A 26,115-nucleotide genomic window follows, 5' to 3' on the forward strand; every position below is an offset into this window, starting at 1 on the left:
GCTGTGGAGCATCCAGGTAGTCCTGGGAAGGCTGTGACTAGCTGGTGTCTCAACTGAGGGCACATGCTGTGCTTGGAGATTAGCATGCGCCCATGAACCTGAATTCCCGGGTACATTCTGGCTTTCCCTTTTCCCTTCCAGGACTTTGAAGAAGGCTGTTACCTGCTTTGCAAAAGTGAGACCATTCAGATGACTTTAAGGGACATCCTTGTTACAGAGAAAGGAAATGCTGTGTTAGAATTTCTAGTAGGACTTTTTAAACCTTTTGTGGAATGTTACCAGGTATGTAAATTTGGCAAGTTCTTCTCTATGGCCCCCATGTCAAATCAAGAGTTTTCCACACTGCACTTATTTCTGCTCTGATGGGCTGGAATCTTCCCCAGTGAATGATATCACCTCCCAGGTGGCTAGAGGAGGCCTCGTCCATCACAGAACCAAGAGAATGACAGTTTCGTGAGGCCTAGCACAGTCTTCCTGTAACCTCGGTTTTACCCAAACACTGTTGTCATGCTGTGCTTGTGTCTCTTGTTCTTAGTGTGTTGCAAAGTGTTTGATATGTAATACGCACTTAGTGAATACAAGACCTGAAGGATACGTAGAGTCAGTCGTGTATGTCACTCCATGCTAATGTTGGAAGGGGAAGGAAAAGTTCAAGTGCAAGTATCCGAGGAGCTTGCCAGAGCTCAGTGGATACAGAGGTGGGTGGTACACCCAGCAGGACCCCTCAGGACTGAGGAGAGAGGGAGTTGGGAATGCAAACCACAGGGGCCATGCCTATTGAGAGAAAAGACTTGGGGCTGGGTTTTGTGTGTGCAGTGCCTGCAGGCACCCAACCTGCTTCCTGGCACAGGGGTGCTGTGGCACTTGAGATGACATCGCCAGCCTCCTTGGACAAAGCCTCACACTTGGTACCTGATCAGTGTTGCTTCTACCCTTAATCTCTTTTCTACAGTAGAAATCATTCAGTGTTTTATGACTTAGCCCTTTGTTGGGTGCATTTAGCGAGAAAGACAACATTATAAACATCTGACTCCTCTCTTTCCAGGAGCATGAAATGCAAAGCTGGTAGTAGTTAATTTGCAGCCCTCTGAAATGGCAGAGTGATGTTTAATAAATATCAGTATTTCACACCATTGTATTCTAATTGTCAAAATGAGCAGAAGCTTAGAAGAGATGCCCTAAAGACCCTCCCATATCTCTTGGGCCCTTTTTCTCTCTGGTCCTAATTGTCCCTGTTAAAATCAGATAATTTGCAAGTACCTCCTATGTGAAGAAGAAGAGCGCTTTACTGAGAAGCAATACCTGGCTGCAGTGAGGAAGTTTACAGGTCAGCTTCTCGATCAAGGTCAGTCACCCTTGCAGGGAGGGGGCTCTTATTACTGGAGAGCAGGGGTCCACCAGCTCTTCCTCTTTCACCCAGGTGCCTCTCAGTGTTATGATGTGTTATCTTCCGACGTGCAGAAAAACGCCTTAGCAGCTTTTGTGAGACTCGGTGTGGTAGAGAAAAAGAAGATGTAAGTACTGTGCACGGACCCGTGGGCGCTAAAGGGACCAGGTCACAGTGTCACCGAGCAAGTACCCAGGTGCAGGAGGGTGTAGGAGTGCCCTTCACTCACCCACCGCTCGCAGTGGAGTCCGCAGGCGTTCCCGGGGCACCCTCGTGGTTGAGTGAAAGTGCCCCTGGGGCCAAGGAGGGAGGCGGGGTAGGCCACTCTGCACTTGACCAGACCCTCCAGGTGGAGACCAGTGGCAAGGAAGCTTTCTGGAGAAGGGCGTGGGGGTGGCGTGTGGACGGATGGTGGGAGACGGAGACGTTCGCCTGTGGAACAAAGGTGGCAGTGCTGAAGCTCCAGGCCTGGTGGTCGTGTATGTCATGTGAAGCCAGGAGGGAGGACGGGCAGAGGCCTTCCCACGACCCTGCACTGGCCGGAGGAGCACTGCTTGGAGGCCGTCACCTGATGTATGCAGTGACAAAGCTTGTTCCTTTCTTTAGAAACAATGAAAAAATATTTAGTGTGAAGAACCTGCCACAACAAATTACAGGACGCATGCTCAGTAAGTACGGTTTGATAACGACACACCACTCCCCGCACTGCTTGTCAGTGTTCCCCTGCTGGAGCAGAACCCAGGACCTGCCTCCCCATGCATACGGAAAAGTTGTTTATGCCCCTGGGCTAAATCCCAGCCCAGTGCCTTTTACAATAAGGAATCGTGCACAGACCTTGGGCACAGTGGCAGACGTGCCTGTGATCCAGGGATCTCCCAGGGATCGGGAGGCTGGGGCGGGAGAGTCGCATGCTGATGGCCAGCCTCTGCAGTGAGCAGATTCTTGTCTCAAGTGAGACTTCACAAAGGCATGGGGCACAGCTCAAGCGTAGAGCGCTTGCCTGGCATGTGTCAGGCCCTGGGTTCCAATTCCCAGGACCGCAAGAGAGAGAAGAGACACGGTGTAGCCCAGAAATGCAGGCCCCTGTTTCTGGTTCTGTAAGCATTGAGAGTTAGATGTGAATGGAGAACCCTTCTTACAGGGACCAGGGATGATATTGGGGGTGGGGCAGCCGTGGACGGTGGCTCAGTGGTAGAGCACGTGCCTAGGCTGTGTGAGGCACTGGGTTGGAGCCTCGGCACCCATGGAAAGGAAACAAGGCATGCTGTCCCTCTATGGACTACAAACTTTTTTTTAAACAAAGCAGGGTGTCAGCATTTAAGGAATAATGACCTGTTGATTATGTGAATAAGCACTGTGTCATTGAGCGGCTGTTCTTACCAGTGGCATTTTTGTACCTATGCCTAGCTCAGGACATTGGTCAGAGTTGCATTGAAGGCCCTGTGTGGCATCTGCTTACGGCCAGGCAAACCAGGACTGGGTGTGTGGAGGAAAGGACTGAGGGCGGAGGGGCTGTGAGACCTCTCAGAGGGCGGTGACAAGCGCCAGCCCCCTTCTGTTCACAGAATAGGTCACCTTGAAATTCATTTTCAAATGTGGTCAGGAGGGGGTCGAACCAAAGCACTTCTAATCCCTCATCTGCAAGAGGGATGGCCAGTTTGTTGCTAGGGGGAGTAGGTGTGGGGTAGTGTGAACCAGGATGCACCGGACTTCAGGTCCTGGAGCACTGCAGTGCCCGCCCTGGTCTGGCCCTGCCCCGACCCTGCAGCACTGGCCGCACCTCCGCAGAGGGCCCGGCATGCCCACGGTGCCCATAGGCCTGCACGGCTCTGCACAGTGCTGGCATCTCTTGGGAAGTAGCTTAAGAAACAGGAGGAGGAGGACAGGCAACTTCAGCATGGCTTCATGAGCTCTTTGTTTGTGTTAGGTTGTAAGACACCAATAGGAAAACCAACAGCTGCAAGGCTTTAATAATCACCAGACGGATATGAAGAACTTGGCCACCTAATTACTGTCATAAAGGACTACTGCAAACAGGGATGTAAAGGAAGACACACCTCATGCTCCACAAGACTTCACGACTGTGGACTCCATGGAGAGGAAGAAATGATCAGTGTAAGCAGTCAGTGTAAATCTCCCCGCCACAGACGGTCAAAAGGCGTTTGCATCCAACTCTGTGTGTGTTTAAAATAAAGCAGTCTTTTGAAACATGTTTGGGAAAGCAAAGCTCAGCTTCTGTGTCACAGTCACTCCTCAGTCCCCAATGTGTACTTTACATTGCTTTCTGAGTAAAGTACCAGACCACCACCAAGGCTCTGGCTTGGGGAACAAAACCGTGAGGAGGGGTGTGAGTGGACATCCTTAGTCCAGGAATCTCAAGCTTCTTGAGCACCAACACAACACCAGGGAGAGAATTCCACACCTGGCCTTGTGTGAGGAGCTGCAGCCAAACCAGGCAACACTGAAAACACGGTGAAACTGCCCCGGCAGAGGGTGTCAGGTACATACAAAACAACGGCAGCTTCTCGGTGAGCCTGGGGTCAGTCTGCATGACGTTCGTTAGGAGTAGCCCAGATCCAAAACGCTTCTGGTTCCAAGCATTATTGTTAAGGGACACTCCACCTGCGCCTTACCTCTGTGCTCTGATTAAAGTTGCCTCAAACAAGTACAGCGTTCACAGAGGTAGAGAGTGAAGCAGCGAGCTTACTGCAGCCTTTGCTGCCCAAAGCCTTCATGAACAAAATGCATTAGTTGAAAGTGCACGCAACTAAGAGGTACCACATGCCAAAGCTCGCAGTAACACGGCTGAATGCTGCCGTCAGCCGCTCTGGAAGCCACCTGTAAATCCAGGTGTTGAGCAGGAGTCAGCTCACTGGGGTGGGTTTGAGCGACAGACCAAGGGAGAGTGGAGTAGGATGTGCAGAGAGCATAGTGATGGATAGTCCTGGGGTAGGTTCTGGAGGACCTGAAAGATAAGATGGCTGGAATGAGTCCCCAGTAGGGAAATTAAAGAGAAAGGTGGGTGCTTTGTCAGCTCAGGCTGCCGGAACTGGGGTTCACGGACTGGGTGGCTTCTACACAGACATTTCTTGCAGTTGTGCAGGCTGAAGTCCAAAGTCAAGGAGCCAGCAGTGCAGGTCCGTCCGAGGCCCCTCAGCTTAGAGTAGTCGCCATCTCCCTGTGTTCGAATGTCCGTTTCTAATTAGCTTGCTAATGCCGCCATGAGGGCCCCAGCCTCCTGCCCACATCTGCCCTTAACTGCCTCCCTGTACAGGCACCTTGGTCTGAGCTTCAACATGCAAAGTTGGGGACAGTCTTCATCAATAGCAGCAGGTCAACTCCTGTGAGACGCTGGATTGGATCCAAGTCAGGGGAAGCCACTGGGAAGCTCAGAACATGTCCGTGCTCCCTTCCAAATTCCACCAGGCTGCGTCCGCGTGCTCAGACTGGAGGGCCCTTTGCCAGGCCAGGCACTGGTAGCTGAGCAGACCCTTTGTGTGGAGGCAGCAGAGAGCAGAGCCAGCAGAGAAGTGCCTGGCCGATGACTTCCTGGTGCAGTGCTAGGTGGCAGGAAGCTGCCGCCTCCAGGGCGGCCCGTGGAGTCCAGGGCTGTGGGAAGACGGGCTCCGGCCGTGCCTGCTGTAGATGTGCAGTAGAAAAAATCCCCAGACACCAAATTGTACTGCTACCTTTCTTTTCCATGACACTTGCTGTCCAGGTGCGTCCTGAAGGCTAAGATGATCTTTGCTTCCTTTTAGGCCACTTTGTGACACAAGTCGGGTTTGGTTGAAGCCTTGAGTCTTGGGTGCAAGTAGCTAGATTTGTCTCCTGGGTGAGCTTTGGCATTGGAAGCAGGCAAGCAGTCACATGGGAGGGGTCAGGACTTACAGTGAAGATGGGACTTTGAACTCCAGTAGATGGCCTGAAGGCCTGTCTTCATCCAGCACAAGACACTCCAAGTAAAACCCTTCCCAAAGATGAGCAGCTTCCAGCACCACACGTGTGCCTGCACATACTCACAGCCAACCCCAGAACTGACCCCAAGCCCCTCTCCTGGCTGTACATTCTGGAGCTGCCACTGCTTTGAAGTAAGTTAAAGAAAGGCCCAAAGCACCTGGCTTTCCAAGATCATCTTCCACTCATACACGATACGGTGTGGTCATCAGAAAGCAGCATCTGGAGTTGAACCAACTCAGCCATGGATAGAAGCTCCACCTACAATGTCACATTGAAAACATCCCAACCTGAGAGCTCACTGAAGGCGCCCAATCCGCCGAACAGCTCAGCAGCACAGGGCCTGCAGTGTGTCCCTGCAGGAGACCAGGGGGCTGCCGAGCAGTACACACCCGCATCTCGAGAGGGTACCACTGCACAGCCTAGCTTGGAAAAGATGGAAGGTCAAAGACAGTACCACCCACCCAGAGTAAAAAGGGAGACAATCCAGAGATGGATACTGTGTGTAGTAGCCTCGTGTGTTCTGCGAGACCTACTCACAGGGGGCACAGTAGTGTATGCCTGTAATCCCACCTATTCAGGCAACTAGGGAGGAGGATCACAAGTTCCAGGCCGGCCTCAGCAATGTAGTGAGGTCCTGTCTCAAAGTAAAAAAATAAAAAATGTCCTTGGGTTCAATCCCTAGTACAAAGCAAAAAAAAAAAAAAAAAAAAAAAAAAAAAACACCAAAACCCCTGATGTCAGGTTTCCATTTTCATACAAATAATTAGCAAGTTGTCATAATGTTGAATCATTGTTTTCCCTGCTGGTTTGAAATGCCACTTTAGTACTGAGTCCATGGAAGAAGCAGCTGATGGCAACATCTGAAAGAGATGCCCTTCACCCACTGTGTTAGTTTCCTGTTATCATGACAGAATACCTGGATAACTTTTAAGGGGGAGAGGTTTATTTAGGCTCATGGTTTCAGCAGTTTCTGTCCATGTTGCTCGACTCCATTGTCTCTGGACTTTGGTGGCACGGTACACCATGGTAGGAATGTGTGGCAGAGGAAGCTGCTTGCCAGGTGGTAGCCAGGAAGCAGAAGAGGGCCTGAGGTCCCAACAGTTCCTTCAAGGGCACATCCCCAGTAGCCTAACTTCCTCCCCCGTAGCCTAACCAGGCCTCCCTGCAAAGGCTCCACCTGCCACTACACCACAGGCCAGGGACCAGACCTTCACCACATGGGTTTTCAGGGACTGCTTAGGATCCAGACCATAACACCCACCCAGGTAGCTGCTCCTCTCCTTCCAGAAGACTGGAGACCAATAATAAAAGTCATATGTTTGAGAACCACTGAAGACCAGGCCACACAAAAAAGGAAGCAATGTCAGAATACCTGGCACTGAAGGGTTTACACACCTATTGAAAGGTTTACTGTTGATCCAGCATGAGAACTGAAGACCAATGCAAAGCACTCCACCTGAAACTTCAGAACTTACACAGATGAGATGCTAAACACTTTTCAAGAAAGCAAATGGTGTACAGAAACAATGATTTTGACTTGAGAACAACTTGAGAAACTAGAAGACAATGGAGTAATGCTTTTCAAAATCTCAAAGGAAAGTTATTTCCAACCTAGAATTCTATACCCAGCTAAACTATGGGACAACCATAAGAGTAGAAAAATACCTTTATTTTTTATTTATCTATTTTTTGCAGTGCTGGGGATTGAACCCAGGGCCTTGTGCTTGCGAGGCAAGCACTCTACCAACTGGAGCTACATCCCCTGCCCTGAAAAATATTTTTAAACATTCAAGGCCCAAAATATCAGTTTTCCCCACATCTGGAAGATGGGCCTCACTAAAATGGTAAGCCAGTGGAAAGAGATGGTGTCCAAAGGGGGAGCCTTAGCAGAAAAAATCAGAACTGTCCAAGTAACAGGAAAGGAAATTCCAGTTTGAACTCTGCCGCATACCTAGAGCAGGCAGCCCCACGTGGCCTCTAGGAAACCGTGTTTGACATTCACACGTCTGCCAGAGTTAGATAACTTAGAAAAAAAAAAGATGATCAGAGTTGAAGGCGACATTAAATCACTTTCTGCCTCACACTGGATGATCCCATTCTCTGGTGGGAGGAGGAAGGGAAGCAGGGGAAAGAGCAGTGCTTTGTGCCAAGGCTCAGCTGAACCTGCAAGGAGCAGACATCTGAGGGAGATCCTGGCTGCAGCAGGGCCTCATGCTGCACAGCTGATCAGTGGACTGTTCCAAAGTAACTGGAAAATGCAAAATCATAGCCTGTCCATTCACCGTGGTTGGAGCCCAGCCCGTCACAGGAAAACAAAACCCTCCAGTAAGGTAAAGCTATAGTATTGATATGAGATACTGTCTTAAAAATAGTGAATTAGGCCTGGGGATGTAGCTCAATTGGTAGAGTGCTTGCCTTGCAAGCACAAGGCCCTGGGTTCAATCCCCAGCACTGCCAAAAAGAAAAAAAATAAAATAAAATAAAAACCAGCCTCAGCAACTTAGCAAGGTCCTAAGTAACTCAGTGAGACCCTATCTCTGAATAAAACATGAAAAGGGGCTGGGGATGTGGCTCAGTGGTTTAAGAGCCCCAGTACCTCCCTCTCCACCAAACTACTTAATTGTAGCCGGGCATGTTGGTACATGCCTGTGATCCAGCAACTCGGCAGCTGAGCCAGGAGGATGGCAACTTCAAGACCAACCTGGGCAACTTGGCAGGGCCCTGTCTCAAAAGGGCTGGGAGGTAGCTCAGTAGTGAGTGGCTCTGGGTTTGATCCCCAGTACCAGAAAACAAACGTGAATTGTTAGGTGAATGGAAGCAAGATGCTGAACTGCACAACTGCACGTGTAGCATGACCCGATTTCAGGGAAAACTCCTGTGAAACCCTCACCAAGGTCCCTCTTGGGATGGGGTTTCTGGAGGGGCAGGCTGAGTCCTCACCACACCTCAGTAGTCCTGTGGAGCAGCTTTCCTCCTGGACACTCGTGTTGCCGAGGGCTTCTCTCCTGCCACCTTTTCCTTTGCTTGTCCACCTCCCCTTCATTCTCCAAGGATCAGCTGGGATGCTGGGACCCATGAGGACTTTCCGCTCAGAATGACACTGCTCTCTCTGGCCACAGCACTCAGCCCCGCAGAGGCTCAGCACCTGATTATTCTGCTTTTAACCTTTTCCAATCTTTAGGCCCCTGAAGAGGAAGCATGCTTCACTTATTTTGTCCTCTCTGTCCTCCCATCAGTCAACCTGAGTGTCCTCACTGCCTGCACATTACTTGTTTTTTATTTTTCCGGTACTGGGAATTGAACCCAGGAGCACCGTACCATGGAGCTACATCCTGAGCCCTTTTTATTTGAGACAGTTGCTGAGGCTGCCCTTGAACTTGCCATCCTCGCATCTCAGCTCCCCAGGTGGCTAGGATGACAGGTATGTGCCACTTCATCCAGCTTGCATTTTACTTACAGTTAGAACCTTATAATTTAGTTCCTAGGTCTTGCAGCCTATGCTATACTTTCTTCATTTAGGAATGTGCAGATAGCAAAAAACTTAACTTTTTTTTTTTTTTTTTGGTGCTGGGGATTGAACCCAGGGCCTCGTGCTTGCAAAAGCACTCTACCCACTGAGCTATATCCCCAGTCCCAAAACTTTAACTGTTTTAGAATGAACTCACATTTTGTACATCTGAAACTTCTCACTCCAGAGAATCCTAAAACATTTAGATCCAATTTATTCAAACTCTGACAGCAGAACGTTTATTTAAATTAGCTAACAGCTTTCAGTCCTCCCCACATAAATAAAACAAAAAACAACAAAGAATAGTAAAAAGACCATATTAAGTCCTGATTAAAGAAAAATACATATAACATTATATTATCAATTTTATCCAGTGTAGGAACATTTAAGCTTTATTTCATAAAACATTTAAGATTTTCTAATATCACAGTATATCAAAAACAAATGCACATACTGATTTTATACTACATGTATAAGTCCCAAATTTCCAATCCTAGGTAAGATGCCAAGTTGAAGATGCATCTACTGATAATTAAAGTATAGGTAGTATTCTGTACAAAAATAAGTGAGTTTTTAACACCTACATGAAAAGAGGCTTTAATCAAAAGAGACTTAATTCCAAGGGTGTCTTTTTCCCCGACACTAATTAATTCAATCGGTCTGTGATCCCAAGCTCAGTGACAGGTGTGCTCCAAGCACAGAGAAGGTAGTCCACAGCAGTGCATTTCATGTCTGCCATGTGTCCAGACAATCTCTAAAGGCGTTCAATTTTTAGAACTTATTTTGAAATCTAATGAAACCAACAGGGGTGCTCTGGCTGCACTTGGAAGAATACAGCCTGCGCTGTTCTGTGTGCCCACAGCTGCATTCCCAGACTGGTGGCTTTAGTCCACTTCCCACCAACTGATTCACACATACTCCTCCAGCTACCACGCTGATCAAGGAGCACACGGGTTTTTACACAAGAAAATTCTGTACTTCCAGCTTTAAAAAGCAGAGTTCTATGAAGAAGCAACCACTTACATAGGAGAATGCACATTCACAATCCATACTGCCAGACAGAATTCCATTTCGAAAGTATTCTACAGACCCAATGACACATATTTACATAGTATGTTTTGTACATGTCAGAAACTAAATGACAGAATAATAATAAACACAAAATTTTATAAAATTCTCAAATTTCCAGTGATCTTAAGAAAAGTCATTATAACTGCCTATTCAACTGATTATCTAGAAAATCCCAAGTTATGTGAAAAACACCAATGTGAGACAATCCAAAACTCTGATACTTTTCAGTCTGTTGAATATGGATAGCTAAAAAGAAAACCATGCTGTTTTGGCCTCTGAGCTATTAAGTCAAGGAGTGTTACAGCTCTTGAGCCACTATTCAGATTGTGGTTAGGTTTGACTAATCTTCAGCCTCAATACCACTATTTATCCCGATAAAAGAATGACCTTTGGAAGTCACAGGCATGAGAAACATCACTTTGAGACAAAAATCACAATTAGAAGCTGAGGAAAAAAAAATGAATCTCAGCAAACACAATTTCTCTGCAATAGGAGGAATGTTATATGACCAGTACACCACAGAAGCCTTTCTTTAGTTTGTTTCACTAAACAATCTGAAGTAACCATTACAATCTGAGGTCCTTTAGCTGGGTGTGGTGGTGCACACCTGTAATCCCAGTCTTGGAGGATGAGGCAGGATCCCAAGTTCAAGGCCAGCCTCAGCAACTTAGTGAGGCCCTATCTAAAAGTAAAATGGGCTGGTGATGTAGCTCAGTGGTTAAGTATCTCTGGGTTATATAGACAGAGAGTGGGGCAGGGGTGAATCTCAGGGCCTTTGGAAACAAAAATGTCAGAAAAATAAAAACAACAAGAAAATGTGGCATGGATCATTCTGAGAGTTACACAGGATCTCTTTTCCCTGAGTTTTGGGCATATCAAAACAGAATCAAAAACAAATCTGTTTTTTTTTTTCTTTTGGTACAGGGGATTGAACCCAGGGGTACTTTACCGTGGACCCACATACCCAGTACTTTTTATTTTTTAAGCTAGGTCTCACTAAGTTGCCCGGGTTGGCCTTGTACTTGGAATCCTCCTGTCTCAGCCTCCCAAGTCACTGGGATTATAGGTTTGTGCTACTAGCACCTGGCTAAATAAATATCTCAGCAGAAACTTTTTCCATTGCCTGAAGACTCAGCCACTCTACAAGCTACGCTGAAGGAGTGGGAAGTCTCAAGTCACTGACTGCTGGCAGGCTCCTGTGTGCTGGTTTTTTATTAGTACTTTATTTAATATGACAAAGACAAAAAGCTTCAGCTGGAAATTCACACAATTCAAATGTGTTTGAAAAAAACCTTATCATGGTCTGTTAGATTCCCAAGTAAATGCTCCCGAACAAAATGCCATGAAGCTGCTAATCAGCAACTCCAAATAATCAGCTGTTCAAATCACAAAACCTTGGAATGTCCAAATGTTGCTATGAAGCTGCTCTGGAACCCTGTACAGATGAAGTGTCTGACAGACATCCACACACGAGCTAGTTCCAAGAAAGGAGTCTTTTGACTAAAATCTACTCTAAAAACAATTTCCCAACTCCTCTCTTTCCCCCTAATTGTTCATTACAGCTTAAAGGGAGAAAGTACCTGAGGCAGGGTGTCTTATGTGGCACTGTACCTTTAAGAAACCTGACATTTTGGCGAACTGGGACCCTTTACAACATCCTTAAACTGTCTTTATAGACGTCATTTCTCCATGCTGCATAATGTACGCTGTTTTGATTCAAAAGATAAGCTGAAGTCTACAATAACCATACATTCATTAAGGAAGTAGCATAATTTAAAAGGAAACCATGGTATGTTTTAATTAATTCTAGTGTTTTTGTCATTTGGGCTTCAATTAGTGTATTTTCTTTCTTCTTTTGATTTGGCCTAAGAGGTACCTTTCGTTTTTACACTGAGACTATAGGAATACGTTCACGTAACATAAACATGAGTGGCACATAAGCCACACGGAAGCATCCCGCAGCAGAACAGCCTCAGACCACGGAAGTGGTGCTCTCGGGATTCACGCGGATGAGCCTGGAAGCGCTCCTCAGGTCCTGGAGCTGCTTGGCGGGTTTCCCCACCCCTTCTTCAAACCTCTTCTCCACCACTGGGAGCACCGTCTCGTACAGAAGGACGCGTTCTGTCTGATGAATGCCTTCTTCTCTGGGTCCTGCTCACAGCCGCAGACTGTAATCCACATGCTGAACCGCGACCAGAATGACCTCCACCAGGCTCTCCAGGAGGACCATGTGCAGTTCCGGGAAGTACAGCTTCAGGGCCTCCTCCAGGAAGCCCATGGTCTGCTTAGTGAAGGCCACCACGGTGTAGCTCAGGTTCACCCAGCAGTCATCGCCCGTGTACTGCTCGAAGTTACTGACCCCACAGCTTCGCATCTCCTCCTTAAGCTTCCCCAGGGCCTCGGGGGTCATGAGGTTCATCCTCCTCCACATCTCCTCGGAGTTGCGATGCTTGGTGGCTTCAATGATGATCTCCTTGTAGCTGTGTAAGGCCCCCTGGATGTCTCTCACCAGCAGGGCATGGATAATGAAGGTGAGGTCCAGCCCAATGTCCCCCAGCTGCTGGCAGTGCTCCTTGGCCACCTTCACACACTCAGCAGCTGTTGAGAGGCTCTCCTTACTGTCAAACACCTGCTTACTAAAAGCATCTACAAACATGCCCATGGCCGACCTTGCCCAGACCACAAAGGCAGAGTAGCAGCCACTGTCAGTTCCTGCAAAGTCTGTTTCGAACTCCTTTGCCGTCTCAAGAAGGCTGGTAAAGAAGACATGGCACAGCTTGTGAATATACAGCAGAGTGGCTCCTTCAATGCGAAGCTGGCGAATGGCAGTGTGCACAGCCGCTGCCCTGTTCCTCAGAAACAGCTCACAAGCTTTGGTGCACTGGCCAAGGCGGATCAGCTGAGAAACTGCCCTGCGAGTGGCCTTGGGGCCGCCCCTCAGGGAGCGATCTGGAGAGAGCTCAAATACCAGCACCTCGGTGAGCTGTCGCACCCGCTCATCCACCTTGGCCCTGAGTTCCTTCACAGGAGGTGGGCTGGGCTTATCTTCCAGATAGTGGTTCAATTTGTCCAGCAGGTCCACGGCGCCCTCAAAGTCCCTCTGGGCAATACAAACATCCAGGTCTTCGGGCAGCTCCTGGATCCACTCCATTGAGAGGTCCACCTTCTCCTCCTCCACCTCAGGAAGCGCGGGTTCGTCGTCGTCGTCCTCCTCGAACGGGTTGCTGGCCTTGGAAGTCACCTGCGGCGGCGCTCTCGGGGCGGCCGCCTCCTCCTGCTCTCGTCGCCTCTTCTCGCTGAGGGCCCTTTTGGTTTCCTCCAGCACTTCCAGCCACTCCCGTTTGATCTTGGCATTTTCTGCCTGAAAGATGCGGCTCTCGGGGAACATGAGTAGCTTGAACATGTCCTTCATGGGAGGGTTGTCCTTGACGTTGACCACGGCCAGGCCGTCCAGCGGGTACAGCGCGTTGTAGCGGTACATGCCGCGCCGCTGTGGCAGCCAGGTGGCCACCAGCAGACAGTCGTTCATGAGGAAGCCGTGCACGCGCTGCAGCTGAGCCATGTGGTCCGCCTCGTACTCCACCAGGTCCCCGTTGTACACCAGGTACTGCCCCGCCTCCAGCAGGTGCCTGCAGCCCTCCACCTTCTCCAGGAGCGTGGTGAGCGTGCGCTGCTTGCCCTCCTCGCCCGCGCCTTCGCGCGAGGCGCCCGCGGGCCCCGGCAGAAAGCCGGCCTGGCCGCGCCGGCGGTCCCGGGACCCCCGCGCCCGCCGGGTCCTCGGCGGCGGCGGCGCCCGCGGCGGCGGCGGGCAGCAGCGCGAGCGGGATGCTCTCCAGGCTGCTCTTCTGCTCCGTCAGCAGGTGGCTGAGCTGGTACATCTCGCTCTCCAGGTAGGAGATCTCGCGCGCCGTCTCGATGAACTGCCGGTAGTTCTGGTAGACGTTGCGCTTCAGGTTCTGCGCCGTCTCCTCCGCCAGCGCCTGGACGCGCTGCCGGTGCTCCTGCAGGTCGCGGTCGCCGTCTGACTGCTGCGACAGCTGCTTCACGTACAGCCGCGCCTCGAAGCCCCCTGACTCCAGCTGCCGCCGCAGGCGGCTAGCCCCGCTGTCGGACATGGTCGTTGCCCTCCCGCGCCGGTCACCCGCAGTCTCTGCCACTGGCCGCCGCCGGACCCCACCCGAGCTGGGCCGAGCCTTGCAGCCGAGAGAGGGGCGGGGGCGAGCAGAGGGCGCCTGCGCCGAGTCGAGCGCCCTGCATTGCGCCTGCGCGGGGGCCGAGCGTCGCACATTGCGCCTGGCGCCGGCGAGGGCGGAGCGCGCGCCTGCGCGAGCTAGCCACTGCGGAAGTGAGACGCGGCCGAGAACAGTTCGGGGGCTGGGCGTGGCGGGGGGCATGTGGTCCCCGGCGGCATACAGGCGGCACCCCGCCTCCCGAAGCCTTCCTGGGGCCTAGCCCGGGGATCCCAAGCGTGCGTGCGTGGGGCGGCGTGCGGCCCTCGGCAGCCAAACCCAGCGTCTTGGCCCCGGCGTCCGAGCGGGTCCGCGCTCGCGCCGCGACCTGCCTTGAGCTCTCGCGAGACCGGCGCGCGCGCGTCCGAGCCGGCTTCGTCGAGCGAGCGGCGTCCTGGAGGCGAGCAGCGCGATGGACGAGGACCTGGTGGTGGCGCTGCGGCTGCAGGAGGAGTGGGACGCGCGGGCCGCCCAGCGCGCAGCGGCGCGGGAGCAGCCCTCGCTGGTGGACGCGTCCTGGGAGCTGGCGGACCCCACGCCGGACCTGCAGGCCCTGTTCGTGCAGTTCAACGACCGCTTCTTCTGGGGCCGGCTGGAGGCCGTGGAGGTCAAGTGGAGCGTGCGCATGACGCTGTGAGTGCCCGCGCGGCCGCGAACGGCCCTCGGGGCTGTCGTTGACGCCCAGCCGCGCGGGGGAGGCCAGGGTCGGGCCGCCAGGCCCCCGGGGGGACTCAGGGGCCTTAGGGATGGAGGCCCGGACCCCAGCCCACCCCCCCCCCCTTCCAGGCGCCTTCGGGATGGACGCCCCAACCGCAGGAACCCTGACCCCCTCCAGGGTTCGCGGGTCCCAGGGACCTTTGGGATGGACGCCCTGACCACAGGTCTGTCCCCCACCCCCTGACCCCAGGTCTGCCCCCCACCCCCAGGCGCGCGGGTCCCAGGGACCTTCGGAATGGACGCCTCGACCCTAGGTCTGCCTCCTCGCCCCCGCCCAGGTGCGCGGGTCCCAGGGGCCTTCGGGATGGACGCCCTAACCCCAGCACAACCCCCCTTATCCCCAGGGCGCGCAGGTCCCAAGGATCCTCAGGATGGACCCCTTGTCCCCAGGACCCCGCCCCCACCGCCTTCTCCCCACTTTGAGCATTGCTGTGTGTTAGGGTGAGGGCAGCCATCACTGTCCACTGAGACCGTCAGTCAAGCATCAGCTCCTAAGGTGGTGCGCAATTAAGAAAGCCCTCTGCAGCAGGGTTCTCTTAGTGAAGTGCCTGAGAATGGGTAAGGATTTGCCCTTTCAACTCCTCCCCTTTCTTTGTGTATTTGGTAAATGTAATGTGTTGTGATTCTTTCCAGGTGTGCTGGGATTTGCAGCTATGAAGGGAGGGGTGGAATGTGTTCCATCCGTCTCAGTGAACCTCTTTTAAAGCTGAGACCAAGAAAGGATCTTGTGGAGGTATTCTTTACATAAGCTGCTTCTTAGTTCCTTAATTTACAGTATTTACCATTGATTTAGTCTGCTATGAAAAAGGTACTTTTTACTCTGCAAACCCAAATTTTTATGGCAAATAATTATGAAACATTTTTATAGTGCTTTATAGTTAATTAAGGTTGTCAGGTGTATTATCCTATTTGATCTTTACAACAGCCCAACTTATGTTCAATGTGTGTTATCTTCGTTTTTACACGTAAGAAAATTAGAATTCAAAGAAGTTGAATTATATGTTTAGAAGCAGAGAAAAACAAGATCCCAGTTCTTCCGGTTGAGCTGGATTTCAGTTCTCCTGTTTGACCATCATGCTGCCGCCCTCTGTTGATATCTAGCTGAGCTGGCTGCACTACTGGCCTGGGGGCACATTCATATTGTAGTCACTCCTTGTGGCACACTGGACCAGAAGCAATTCCCAGTTTACTTTAGGTTGGATTTAGTAGATGCCTGAAATTTCTCAGGATGCACCTAGTGTGATTTGTCATCCCCCAGTTGTCTTTTGAGAAATCTGCACAAAATAGCATAGGGGTGCTAGAGGTTGTCTGCATGAGATGGGAAATAGATTAAAACGTCCTTGAGACAGATGGAATTTTTAAGGACAGTAAAAGATGACAGGTTTCACAACAGTGACTACTTGATTTAATACTCCTGAACCGTACACATAAAAGTGGTTAAGATGGTAAATTTTACATTTTTTAAACCACAGTTTAAAGAAATATAAATCACTACTAAATATTAAATGGTACAATAGAAATATTTGGTCAGTGATAAAGAAAAGGCATAAAGAACCACACCCACCTGACATGGAAAGTAGCCCTAAGTGCTTTATCAGTGGTCATGCTGAGTGAGGTGGTCTCAGGGCTCCCATCAGACACAGGATGACGTCGAAGAATAGAAGTGACATGCTTGCAGGAAGGACATGCACACATTAAATTTGGAGGGAAGGAGAAGCTTGTCATCTGAATAGTTAACATGATAAGGCTACCATGGCTAGCCAGGCATGGTGATGCACGCCTGTAATCCCTGCAGCTTGAGAGGCTGAGACAGGAGAATCTCAAGTTCAAGGCTAGCTTCAGCAACTTAGTGAGACCCTGTCTCAAAATAAAAATAGGGCTAAAGATGTAGTCCAGTGGTTTATTGGTTCAACCCTGGTACCAAAGAAGAAAAAGCTACCGTGACTATATTAGACTAAAGACTTCAAGGAAGTAAATCTTATGTGGCATTTTATAACAATAAAATAACATTAGACAAAAATACATAGTGACTCTAAAAGTAATAACATAACTTTGAAGTATGTAGGGCATAAATTGGCAAAAGCTAAATAAATAGAATACTCTCATAGTTGCAGACATTAACCAGCCCTCTTAGTGACTCCATGAAGAAATAGAAAAAGTACACCTGAAATCAACAAGAGACTATAGCTCCTGCTATAGCTACTATAACTCCTGCCAGTCGAGCCCTAAAGGACCTGCTGGACGTTTGGTGAGAGGAAACAAAAGAGGAGCTTCCTCTTGACAGGAGGAATGGGAATCATGTGAACCAAGGCAAGGCAGAAAGTGTGGCATGTTCTGGACCCAGAGTAGTGGCTTTTAACCAGATTGAGCAGTAACAGAAGCAGGTGTGCTGTCGAGAGCTTGAACCTGGCCTCAACCTAGAAGTTAAGATGAAGATGTTTAATTAAATTGGACATCTTGGAAATTGTTCCTCTTTTGTGAAGGTGTGTGTTTATCGTTATTTCAGAATATTGAGAAACTTCTGAAATGTAGCACAATCTTTCTTGAGTAAACTCTTCTGAATAGAGTGATATTTACTTGAAAAGTACAGTTGATAAGTATAAGGGATATGTTCATAATGACCACGTGAAAATGTTTGATTCTCTTTTTGTTTATAGTTTTATAAGACTAAAATTTAGCTGGAGTTGTGGCTCAGTGGTACAGCACTTGCCTAGCATGTGTGAGGTTCGAGTCTCAACACCACATATAAATACATAAAGGTCCATCAACAACTAAAAAAAAATATTAAAAAAAAAAAAAGACTAAAATTCAGCAGGTCGTGGTGGTGCACACCTATAATCCCAGTGGCTCAGGATGCTGAGGCAGGAGGATCCACAAGTTCAAAGCCAGCCTCAGCAAAAGCAAGGTACTAAGCAACTCAGTGAGACACTGTCTCTAAATAAAATACAAAATAGGGCTGGGGATGTGGTTCAGAGGTTGAGTGCCTCTGAGTTCAATCCCAGATACCCACCAAAAAAAAGGTAAAATTGATTAATGCAAGTCTTGTTCTTCTGGTGGAAATTCTTCATCTTCTTTCTTTCTCTCTTTTCTTTGTTGCTGTGCTGGGGATTGAACCCAAGGCCTCACACATGCAAGGCAAGTGCTCTACCACTGAGAGAAATCCTCAGCCCTGGAAAATCTTTTATAAAAAACTGAGGATTATGGAAAATTCATGCTTTTAAACAAAAAGCTCCAGCAACTTTATGCATTTAATTTTGCACATAAACTGCTCTCAGTATGGAGTGAGCAGTAGGTTTTATTGTTTGTCTTAAAATTTTACGTAATTTGAAATTGTAAAACTGAAACAAGCTACCTACATTGAAATCTTGTCCTCTGCCTGTCCTTCTCTATCTTTAACTGTCCACCTACTATTATTAGTTTCTTATTCTCTCATTGTTCTGTTTTACAATGGTCTGTCTTTAATTTCCCTTTTTTGTCACGTTTCTTTAAAAAGCATGCTGTGTGCACCCTGCTGTACTTGGTCTTTTTTTGCACTCTAGTCTTCCCCAGATCCTTTCGGGGATCTTCGCCACTCTCCTCCTGCCGCACAGAACTCCACCAGGTGGACGTGTACTCAACCAGGCTCCCAAGTCAGGTCTGATCTGCCTTTGCACACAGTGCTGTGTGGACACGCCCCACGTGAGCCATTCCTGCAGGTCTCGGTATTGCTGGTGTGAAGGACAGGCGCGCTGGTGTGAAGGACAGGCGCGCTGGTGTGAAGGACAGGCGCGCTGGTGTGAAGGACAGGCGCGCTGGTGCTTTTGCTGGGTGCCCTCAGATCCCTCCCAGTGGGTTGAACCGTTTCGCACTTCTGCCAGCAGTATACAGAAGTGTCTGTTTTCCCTCAGCCCTTTTAACAGTGTCACTCATTAGGAATCTCACCAATCTTGAAGCAAAAAAGAGCATTCTAATATAGTATTAATTTGCACTTCTCTTTTTATAAATGAGATTGAGCATTTTTCAAATGTTTATGGGTCATTTACACCTGTTTTTCTGTGAACTCCAAGAGCGGTCATTTTGTTTCTTTGTAAGAGACAGGGAATCTCTGTTGCCCAGGCTGCCCCTGAACACCTGGCCCAGGCAGTCTTCCTGCTCAGCCTGCTTAGTAGCTGGCATTACAGGTGCACACTGTTGCACCTCCTTTTTGCCCACTTTAAAACTGGACTGTGGTCATTTCCCTGCCGACACCTGGAGCTCTGGTCAGAACTAACTGCCTGTGGTCTGTCTCGCACATGGAGTTGTCTGAATTTATCATTTCACTTATAGTGGTTTTTTCTCTGAGGATTTTAGAGGTTTTTATGAAGTTGAATTCATTGATCTTTCCTTCTGGATTTTAGTGTGTACAGACAGAGCTTTGGATGTGTATGAAAGTTTTGTGAGCGTTGCATAAGAAGTTCAGACCCCAGGATGAGGAAGAAAATGCATTCTATTTTCAGAGGTGCCTTAACAAATTAATTGTTTTCCATTTCAGACTCTCTTGCATGAAATGATACATGCTTATTTATTTGTCACGAATAATGATAAAGACCGGGAAGGACATGGTCCAGAGTTTTGCAAACATATGCATCGTATCAACAGCCTGACTGGAGCCAATATAACGGTACACAAAGTCATACACACTTATGATTTTTAGTGTTTTTTTATTCAGTAACTCCTGGGACTTAATTAAACAGAGAGAACTAGGTAGAAGTAAGTCGTATCGCTGAGGACTTTTCAGCAGTGGACAGGAGGCCTGTAGTAGCTGATTGAGTTTTCTAGGCCCACATAATGGAGTGACCGCAGAGCTGGCTGTGGCCTCTGAATTCCTATGGGTAACAGTTTGGGCAGTCTGTGAGGCCATGGGACTCTGGACTCTTGTGAGGATCTTGACTTTGTTCCTTGTGACAGGCCCCTCCTTGGAAGTCCGTCCTGTGTTCTGCTGCCACTTCTGTGTCCCTTTTGATTCTCATCTCTGCACAGTCTTGTGGGAGGTGGGGTCAGGGACCTGGGTTCAGGTGCCTAGCTCCCCCATCGTTATCCATGAGCCTGCCTAACTTCTCTGCCTCATGTTACTCACGTGCCAGTGGGGGCCATAGCAACACGTCGCTGTTCTACCCTCAGGAGGAGAGAGGCTCAAAAGAGAAGGCACATGTGAAACCACTGGCCCAGACTGAGCACTAGGTGGTGGTAGTGTGTCAGGCCTTCCTGGTCGTCCTTCTGCTTTCTTCCTCTGCACACTGGGTGGTTTTTACTTCTCTCTGTGCACATATGTGAGTGTGTGGGGATGGTTTCTAAACATTCGCATTTGTAGAGGTGTTTTTGTTTTTTTTTTTTTCCCAAAACTTTTTTTCTAATGTCAGTGTAATCTTTACACAGTTCAGGAAGCTTTAAATTAACTGCTGTTTCCCATTAAAATGGACTTTTTAAAAAAATTTTTTATAGTCGTAGATGGACAGTATTCCTTTATTTTATTTATTTATTTTTATATGGTGCTAAGGATTGAACCCAGTACCTCACACATGCTAAGCCAAGTGTGCTGCCACTGAGCTAGAGCCCCAGCCCTAAAATGGACTTTTCAAAAGAAACTAAATATAGTAGCTTGTCTTTTCCAAAATAGAACTTCTCAAAAATCTCTGGGAAAAGGAAAGTTTAAAAAAAACACTGCTTCTATAAAGAATTCCCCTAAAATTGTCAGCTTGCTTTCTGAGTGTCAGGTCCTCTCTGCCCAGGTGTACCACACCTTCCACGACGAGGTGGATGAGTATCGGCGGCACTGGTGGCGCTGCAACGGGCCTTGCCAGCACAGACAGCCATACTACGGCTATGTCAGACGCGCCACCAACAGGGCCCCCTCTGCTCACGACTTCTGGTGGGCCGAGCACCAGAAAACCTGTGGAGGCACCTACATCAAGATCAAGGAGCCAGAGAACTACTCAAAAAAAGGCAGAGGGAAGGCCAAACCCAGCAGGCAGCCAGCGTCAGCAGCGGAGGGTGCAGGTACCTTATGAAAGCTCCCTGCACTGTGCTGCAGGCCACAGCCATGCAGGATAAGCCTGGGGTCCTTCCTCACCGAGACATTTTCACATGCACTAAGGAAAACTTGCGCTGTCTAAGAAATGGTGGTAGGAAAATATACTTTGCTCTGCATTTAAGTGAGTAAAGTAAAATAGATTCCACTGACAATATTTGAGGTAGAGTCTCTTTCCTGTCTCAGCACTGAGCTGTTAGGAAACAGAAGGCAAAAAGATTGTCAAGTAAAAATAATCAAAGAACAGTGCTTGGAGTATAAGTCCTAATCACTCCCCTCCCATCAGTTGGATTCTGTCAGGTCACTTCTGACATGCGTGATCACTGGGCAGAATGGGAAAGGAACCTGAGGTGTGTGTTGGGCCCTGTTCTGAAGGCTCCTGCTGAAGTTGGGCTCCCTCCCTCGGGAAGCTATCAGCTAGTTGCATTAGGGCCCAGGAGCATAGGCGGTGGGAGGATTTGCTGAGTGGAAGGAAACACACCAAGGTAGCAGGCTTTCCCTTCTGGAGCTGCACAGAGAGGAAACCAAGTTCTTATCAAGCTAAGTGCTCCTCAGTTGTGGTTCTGTGGCATGATAGGGTTCTTTAAATAAAAAAAAAGTGTCAGTTTTTTTATCCTTTCTGTTTTCTCAATACCAGAGTTCTACCTTCCAAAGATTGTTCTTTTCCCATTAGTAGGTAATTACTACATGGATCTAAGTTGGTTTGCCCATTAGTTTAGTGTTGATTACTGCATTAATGTTGAGGAAAGTCTTTTTTTCTTTTGCAGATAAACCCAGTAGAGGTGAGGCTCAGCCGTTGGTCCCTTTCAGTGGGAAAGGGTATGTTCTTGGAAAGAGGAGCGGTTCACCTGTGCCTGAGAAAGCCATTACCTCGCACACCATCAACGAAACCAAAGATCTTTTTAATCAAGGCCATTCAGCAGATGCCCTAAGATCTGATTCCAACATTGAGGTGAAATTTGAACAAAATGGCTTAAGTAAAAAATTATCTCATCTCGTCTCACCTGTTGTCAGTACCAGTCACCAAAGCGTCCTAAGCAGCTACTTTCCCAGAGTCTCAGTTGCCAATCAAAAGGCTTTCAGAAGTGGGAGTGGATCTCCAATAGCAAGTGGGACCATTGGCAGTGTTGCTAAGCATGCTGTCTCTTCTGGTTCTCAGAGAAGGGTTCCGGCTTCTAAGATATCCCTGAGAAATTCCTCCAGATCGAAGGCATCGGCATCGGCAGCTGCAGCCCCGGGAGGGAGTGGGTCCAAAGAGAGGTCGCCAAGCAAGCGGCCTAGGCTGGAAGACAAGACTGTTCTTGACAACTTTTTTATCAAGAAAGAGCAAATGCAGAGTGGTGGCAGTGATCTGAAGAGCAGCTTGTACCCTGCGGCGGCAGGTCTGAGTTCCAGCAGCTCCTGTGCTCAGAGCCAGCTGGTCAGCTGTCCAGTTTGTCAGAATGAAGTTCTGGAGTCGCAGATCAATGAGCACTTGGACTGGTGCCTAGAAGGTGATGGCCTCGGAGCCAGAAGCTGAGAAGCCTCTGTAAAGGGTTGGAGTCTCACAAGCTGCCTATGACTTCAGGAACCACGGTCAGCCGTGGGGGGCTCTGGTCAACACTCAGTCTGTGGTTAGTCTGGCTCACACAGCCAGCAGTGTTCTGTTCACTCCAGTAGAGGAGAGTTGGTATTTGAATCTGTACCTGTAGTCCCAGCTACTCAGGAAGCTGAGGTGTAAGGGTGGCTTTGAGCTCATGAATTTGAGACCACCATCTTGAAAAAAAGGTTCACGTCTCAAGGTGCTGGGTTTACTCCGCCTTACCTACACCAGCCCAGTTTGTTGTGCCTGTGCAGTTTTAGGTATTTTTTGTTCTTTCTTGCTCTTAAAGGTTTTAAAATCTCTTAATATTTATATACTCTTCTCAAAGTACATGTCTCAGGAATCCTGTCGGGTATTTGGTTAAGTTGAATATTCCTTTATTAATGAAATTAAAACTCATTCCCTGAACCGATGTTAATCTCTATAGTGCTAGACATGCCAAAACCTAGATAACCTAAAGGTGCGGCGTTTGGTGATGGCAGGGTACTCATGTTTGGAGTCTTTATCTTTTTTAAAAATCTTAATAGGAAATAAATTTTTGATATTTTAAAGAATCTTTTATCTGTTCCATCTTTACTAAAAGGTGGCAGGTTTTTAGTAAAGAATATTATTAATTTATTTTGGAATATTACTTGTAATAGCTTCTAATTTTATAGCACAGATTTTATATCAAGTTAGCTTCTCAAAATTCAGTAAAGGGAATGGTTACAAGTCAGCGGTGGGAAGCAACTGGCCCACGTGGCCTGAGGGTACTTGAAACTGTTGATAAAAGGTGCCGTTTGTGCACCTGTTTTTCCTTTTCCTCGTTCCTGCTTGGGCCCAGAGACAACCTCCCTGTGGGTCTGCGCTTGTCCAGGGTGCCTCTGCGGGTTGACTTTGCCCCAGCCTCGGTCGCACTCTGGGTGACGTTTCCGTAGCACTCGCCAGTTTACCATTCCCGTCCCCAGGAGGCTGCTTTCCATGGTGCGTGTTCCCTGTCACACCCACCACCCTGCGGTCCCCAGAGATCTCCATCTCCATGAAGAGGTGCTTTGGTTGCTGTGCGCAGGGGCCCTTTTCCTGCTCTCGTGTTCCTGTGCACGTGTGAGGGTTTCCCGCCCGTTCCCACACTGTAGTGGTCTCGGTCTGGGGCGTTGTGAATAGTCTGCTGTGCACATTGCTGCTTCTGTCCAGTGTGCACACCGGGTGGCCTGCGGGCTGCAGGCATCTGTGGCTCTGGTGAACACTGCTGGTTTGCGCTCCTCCAGCAGCTCAGTATTCTCGACTCTTCTGGCCTGTCCCATTGAATGTTCACAAGTGTTGGTGTTTCTTAAGGTATGAAGTCAAGCGATATTTAATAAATATTTATGAATGCTGTTAAAGTCTGTGTATCGACACTGCTATGCTTATATCGGTTTAACAGGTTATATACGATAAAATACTTTTTGAGCAAAATTACTCAAGTTCTGAGGCTGAGCTAAATAAGGGAGTCCATGTCTTAAAGGAGCCCTGCAGCCTCCATGGGGACCAAGATAAGCAGAGGAGCTTTCACACCCTTTGGTAAGCGCTGGGACAAGTTTCTGCCCGGCATGGTGGGAAGACCTTGGGAGTAGTGAGTGGACCCGGGACTTCAGGGGCGTGTCCGGAGCAGATGGTACCCAGGTGGTACCCGAGTCAGCACAGCTGATTGGAGCAGGGTGGGAAGGGCCTGCAAGCTTGACGCAGTGGGGTAGGAGGGCGGGGCAGAGTGGCAGGAGAAGGAGCAGCACCAGGGCAGGGACTGCTCCTCATGCCGTCCTGTATTCTGGTCCTGTGACCAGCTGGGCCTGGGAAGGCTGTGCCTCAGCCAGGGGCAGGCTGAGAAGCCTGGGTGGAGGAAAGGCAGAGGCAAGGGGACAGGGACAGGGCGGCTCATGCCAGGTTGGTGGCAGGGCTGGGCTGTCGGGAGTCCTGCTGAGCTCCCTAGCATGAGGCGTTGGTCTGAGGTGGAGCCTGTACTGAGTGGTGTGAAACCTGAGGCAACGGCAGCTGCTGCTCCTTTGGAGGCAGCTCCCCCAGACCTGAGTCCCTCGTTTCCTCTGCTTTTCCCTTTCTAAAGCAAGCTGGCGTCCTCACTAGTAGAGCTGGCCATTCTGGCTCGGCCTCTGCATGCTGCCGCCCTCACCGGGGAGACAGGCATGGTTTTAGTTCTACAAAAACTGTGTGTTCTTAAGTCAGTGTCCCACACCGTCCAGCTAGATGAACTCTAGAAACTTCGGCCTGCTTTTGTAGACAAGGCACACCCTGACTGAAAATTCCAGGGTGGGCGGGAAACTGACAGAACCTCATCTGTCCCATTGTCCCAAAGCTCGGGGATTTTTTTTTCCAAAGCGTATAGATTTTTAAGTAAATCAGAATGTTCCCAAGTAAAGCAGTTACTGCTGCATCTCCTAGGAGACGCCCGCAGCCGTGGCTCTGCTGGTGGAGCACCTGGGGCGTCACCCGGGGCTCTGCTGGTGGAGCACCTGGGGCGTCACCCGGGGCTCTGCTGGTGGAGCACCTGGGGCGTGAGCCCTGGTTTCTTTTCGTTCCCGTTGTCAACATCTTTGTCCTTAACACGTCGTTGTCATCGAGCACCAGCATATCCAGCAGATGAACTGAACTCCGAATACAGCGGTCACGGCAGAGTTCTAGAAGCTGAAGGTAGCAGGAGAGGGTCCACCGTGGAGAGAGCGGACTTCTTGCGCTTCACCACGGATGACCTGCTTTCTCCTCGCTCCTCCCTAAGTGGATAGTGAAAGTCCTGAGCTCCCTAGGGGACAAGCATTGTGTCACTGCAGTCCAACAGGGCCAAGACTGAACAGGAGGTGGTGCAGGTTACATTTCTGAGAAACTGACCTGAGAAACCTGCAGGCAAGTGGACTGTAACTGCCAGCTCAGGGCGAAAGGAACTGGCCAGGACCCCAAGTCCCGTGAGGGGAACAGGATGAGAGCAGGCCTGTTGACACACGAGGGCTGGCCACAGGCACTTCCTCTGCACACTCGCTTCCAGACGTTCCCCGTCACTGCACTCCAGCATCACAGTCTCGAAGAAGGCAATGGGGTCCCCGATAGAACGGGACACTGCTGCACACCACAGAGCTCCCAACAAGGGCGCTGCACAGTGCAGTGAGCTGCGGTCCTCTTCCTCTGACCAGGCCTGACGCTTGCCTCTGGCCCACCCGTGTAGTCCAAGATGTGCTGGACATAGAGCCTACACTGCCCTTTCCTCAGACCTAACAGGGCAACAGCTGCCTGGGCGGTTCCCAGTGTTCACGAACGAAATGGCCAGGTCTCTCTCAGGTCCCAAGGTCACCCTTTGCCCTGGTGAACGGTTAGGTGTGCTCAGGAAATGCACAGAGCCACAGCAGCCTGGGGGCCCAGCCTGGGCTGCCGCTGCCGCTTCTCTGCTGACGCTCAGGCTGGTTCTCTTCTGAGTTCCACAGTGGTGATGCAGGCAGGGGCGGCCACCCCTTCTGTGCAATGTGGTCCAGGCTGAGGAAGCAGCCAGACTCCCCTGGAAAACCAGAGGCCTGTGAACACAAGCACCGTCCACAAACGAGCAAGGACAAGTGGCCTGCAGGGTGGAACGCGTGTCCCGCAGGAAGGAAGGGCGCAGAG

General features: G+C 49.6%; 3 protein-coding genes and 1 non-coding gene across 4 annotated transcripts in view; 3 read left to right on the forward strand and 1 right to left on the reverse strand.

Moving 5' to 3' along the window:
- Positions 1-2,049, forward strand: part of Gnpat (glyceronephosphate O-acyltransferase) — a 28,798-nt gene extending 26,749 nt beyond the window's left edge. Inside the window, 4 exon segments of the mRNA XM_047520511.1 lie at positions 142-282; positions 1,246-1,345; positions 1,421-1,514; positions 1,833-2,049. Of these exon segments, the coding sequence (XP_047376467.1) occupies positions 142-282; positions 1,246-1,345; positions 1,421-1,514; positions 1,833-1,845 (348 nt within the window). The 3' untranslated portion in view covers positions 1,846-2,049.
- A 5,679-nt stretch (positions 2,050-7,728) lies between these two features.
- Positions 7,729-7,801, forward strand: Trnaa-ugc (transfer RNA alanine (anticodon UGC)). The gene has a single exon. It is a non-coding gene; the product is annotated as a tRNA-Ala (tRNA).
- Positions 7,802-9,043: 1,242 nt separating this feature from the next.
- Positions 9,044-14,777, reverse strand: Exoc8 (exocyst complex component 8). The gene is given in 4 exon segments (XM_047520764.1): positions 9,044-12,032; positions 12,035-12,083; positions 12,085-13,683; positions 13,685-14,777. Coding segments are annotated over 4 exon segments (2,418 nt in total). The 5' UTR covers positions 14,318-14,777; the 3' UTR covers positions 9,044-11,895.
- On the forward strand, positions 14,244-24,181 carry Sprtn (SprT-like N-terminal domain). The gene is made up of 5 exons (XM_047520765.1): positions 14,244-14,785; positions 15,503-15,602; positions 19,380-19,508; positions 20,617-20,884; positions 21,683-24,181. The coding sequence occupies exons 1-5, from the start codon at positions 14,565-14,567 to the stop codon at positions 22,432-22,434; spliced, it is 1,470 nt and encodes a 489-aa protein (XP_047376721.1). The 5' UTR covers positions 14,244-14,564; the 3' UTR covers positions 22,435-24,181.
- The last annotated feature ends 1,934 nt before the right edge of the window (positions 24,182-26,115 follow it).

The sequence above is a fragment of the Sciurus carolinensis genome, chromosome 12 (genome assembly GCF_902686445.1).
Source record: "Sciurus carolinensis chromosome 12, mSciCar1.2, whole genome shotgun sequence".
NCBI lineage: Eukaryota > Metazoa > Chordata > Mammalia > Rodentia > Sciuridae > Sciurus > Sciurus carolinensis.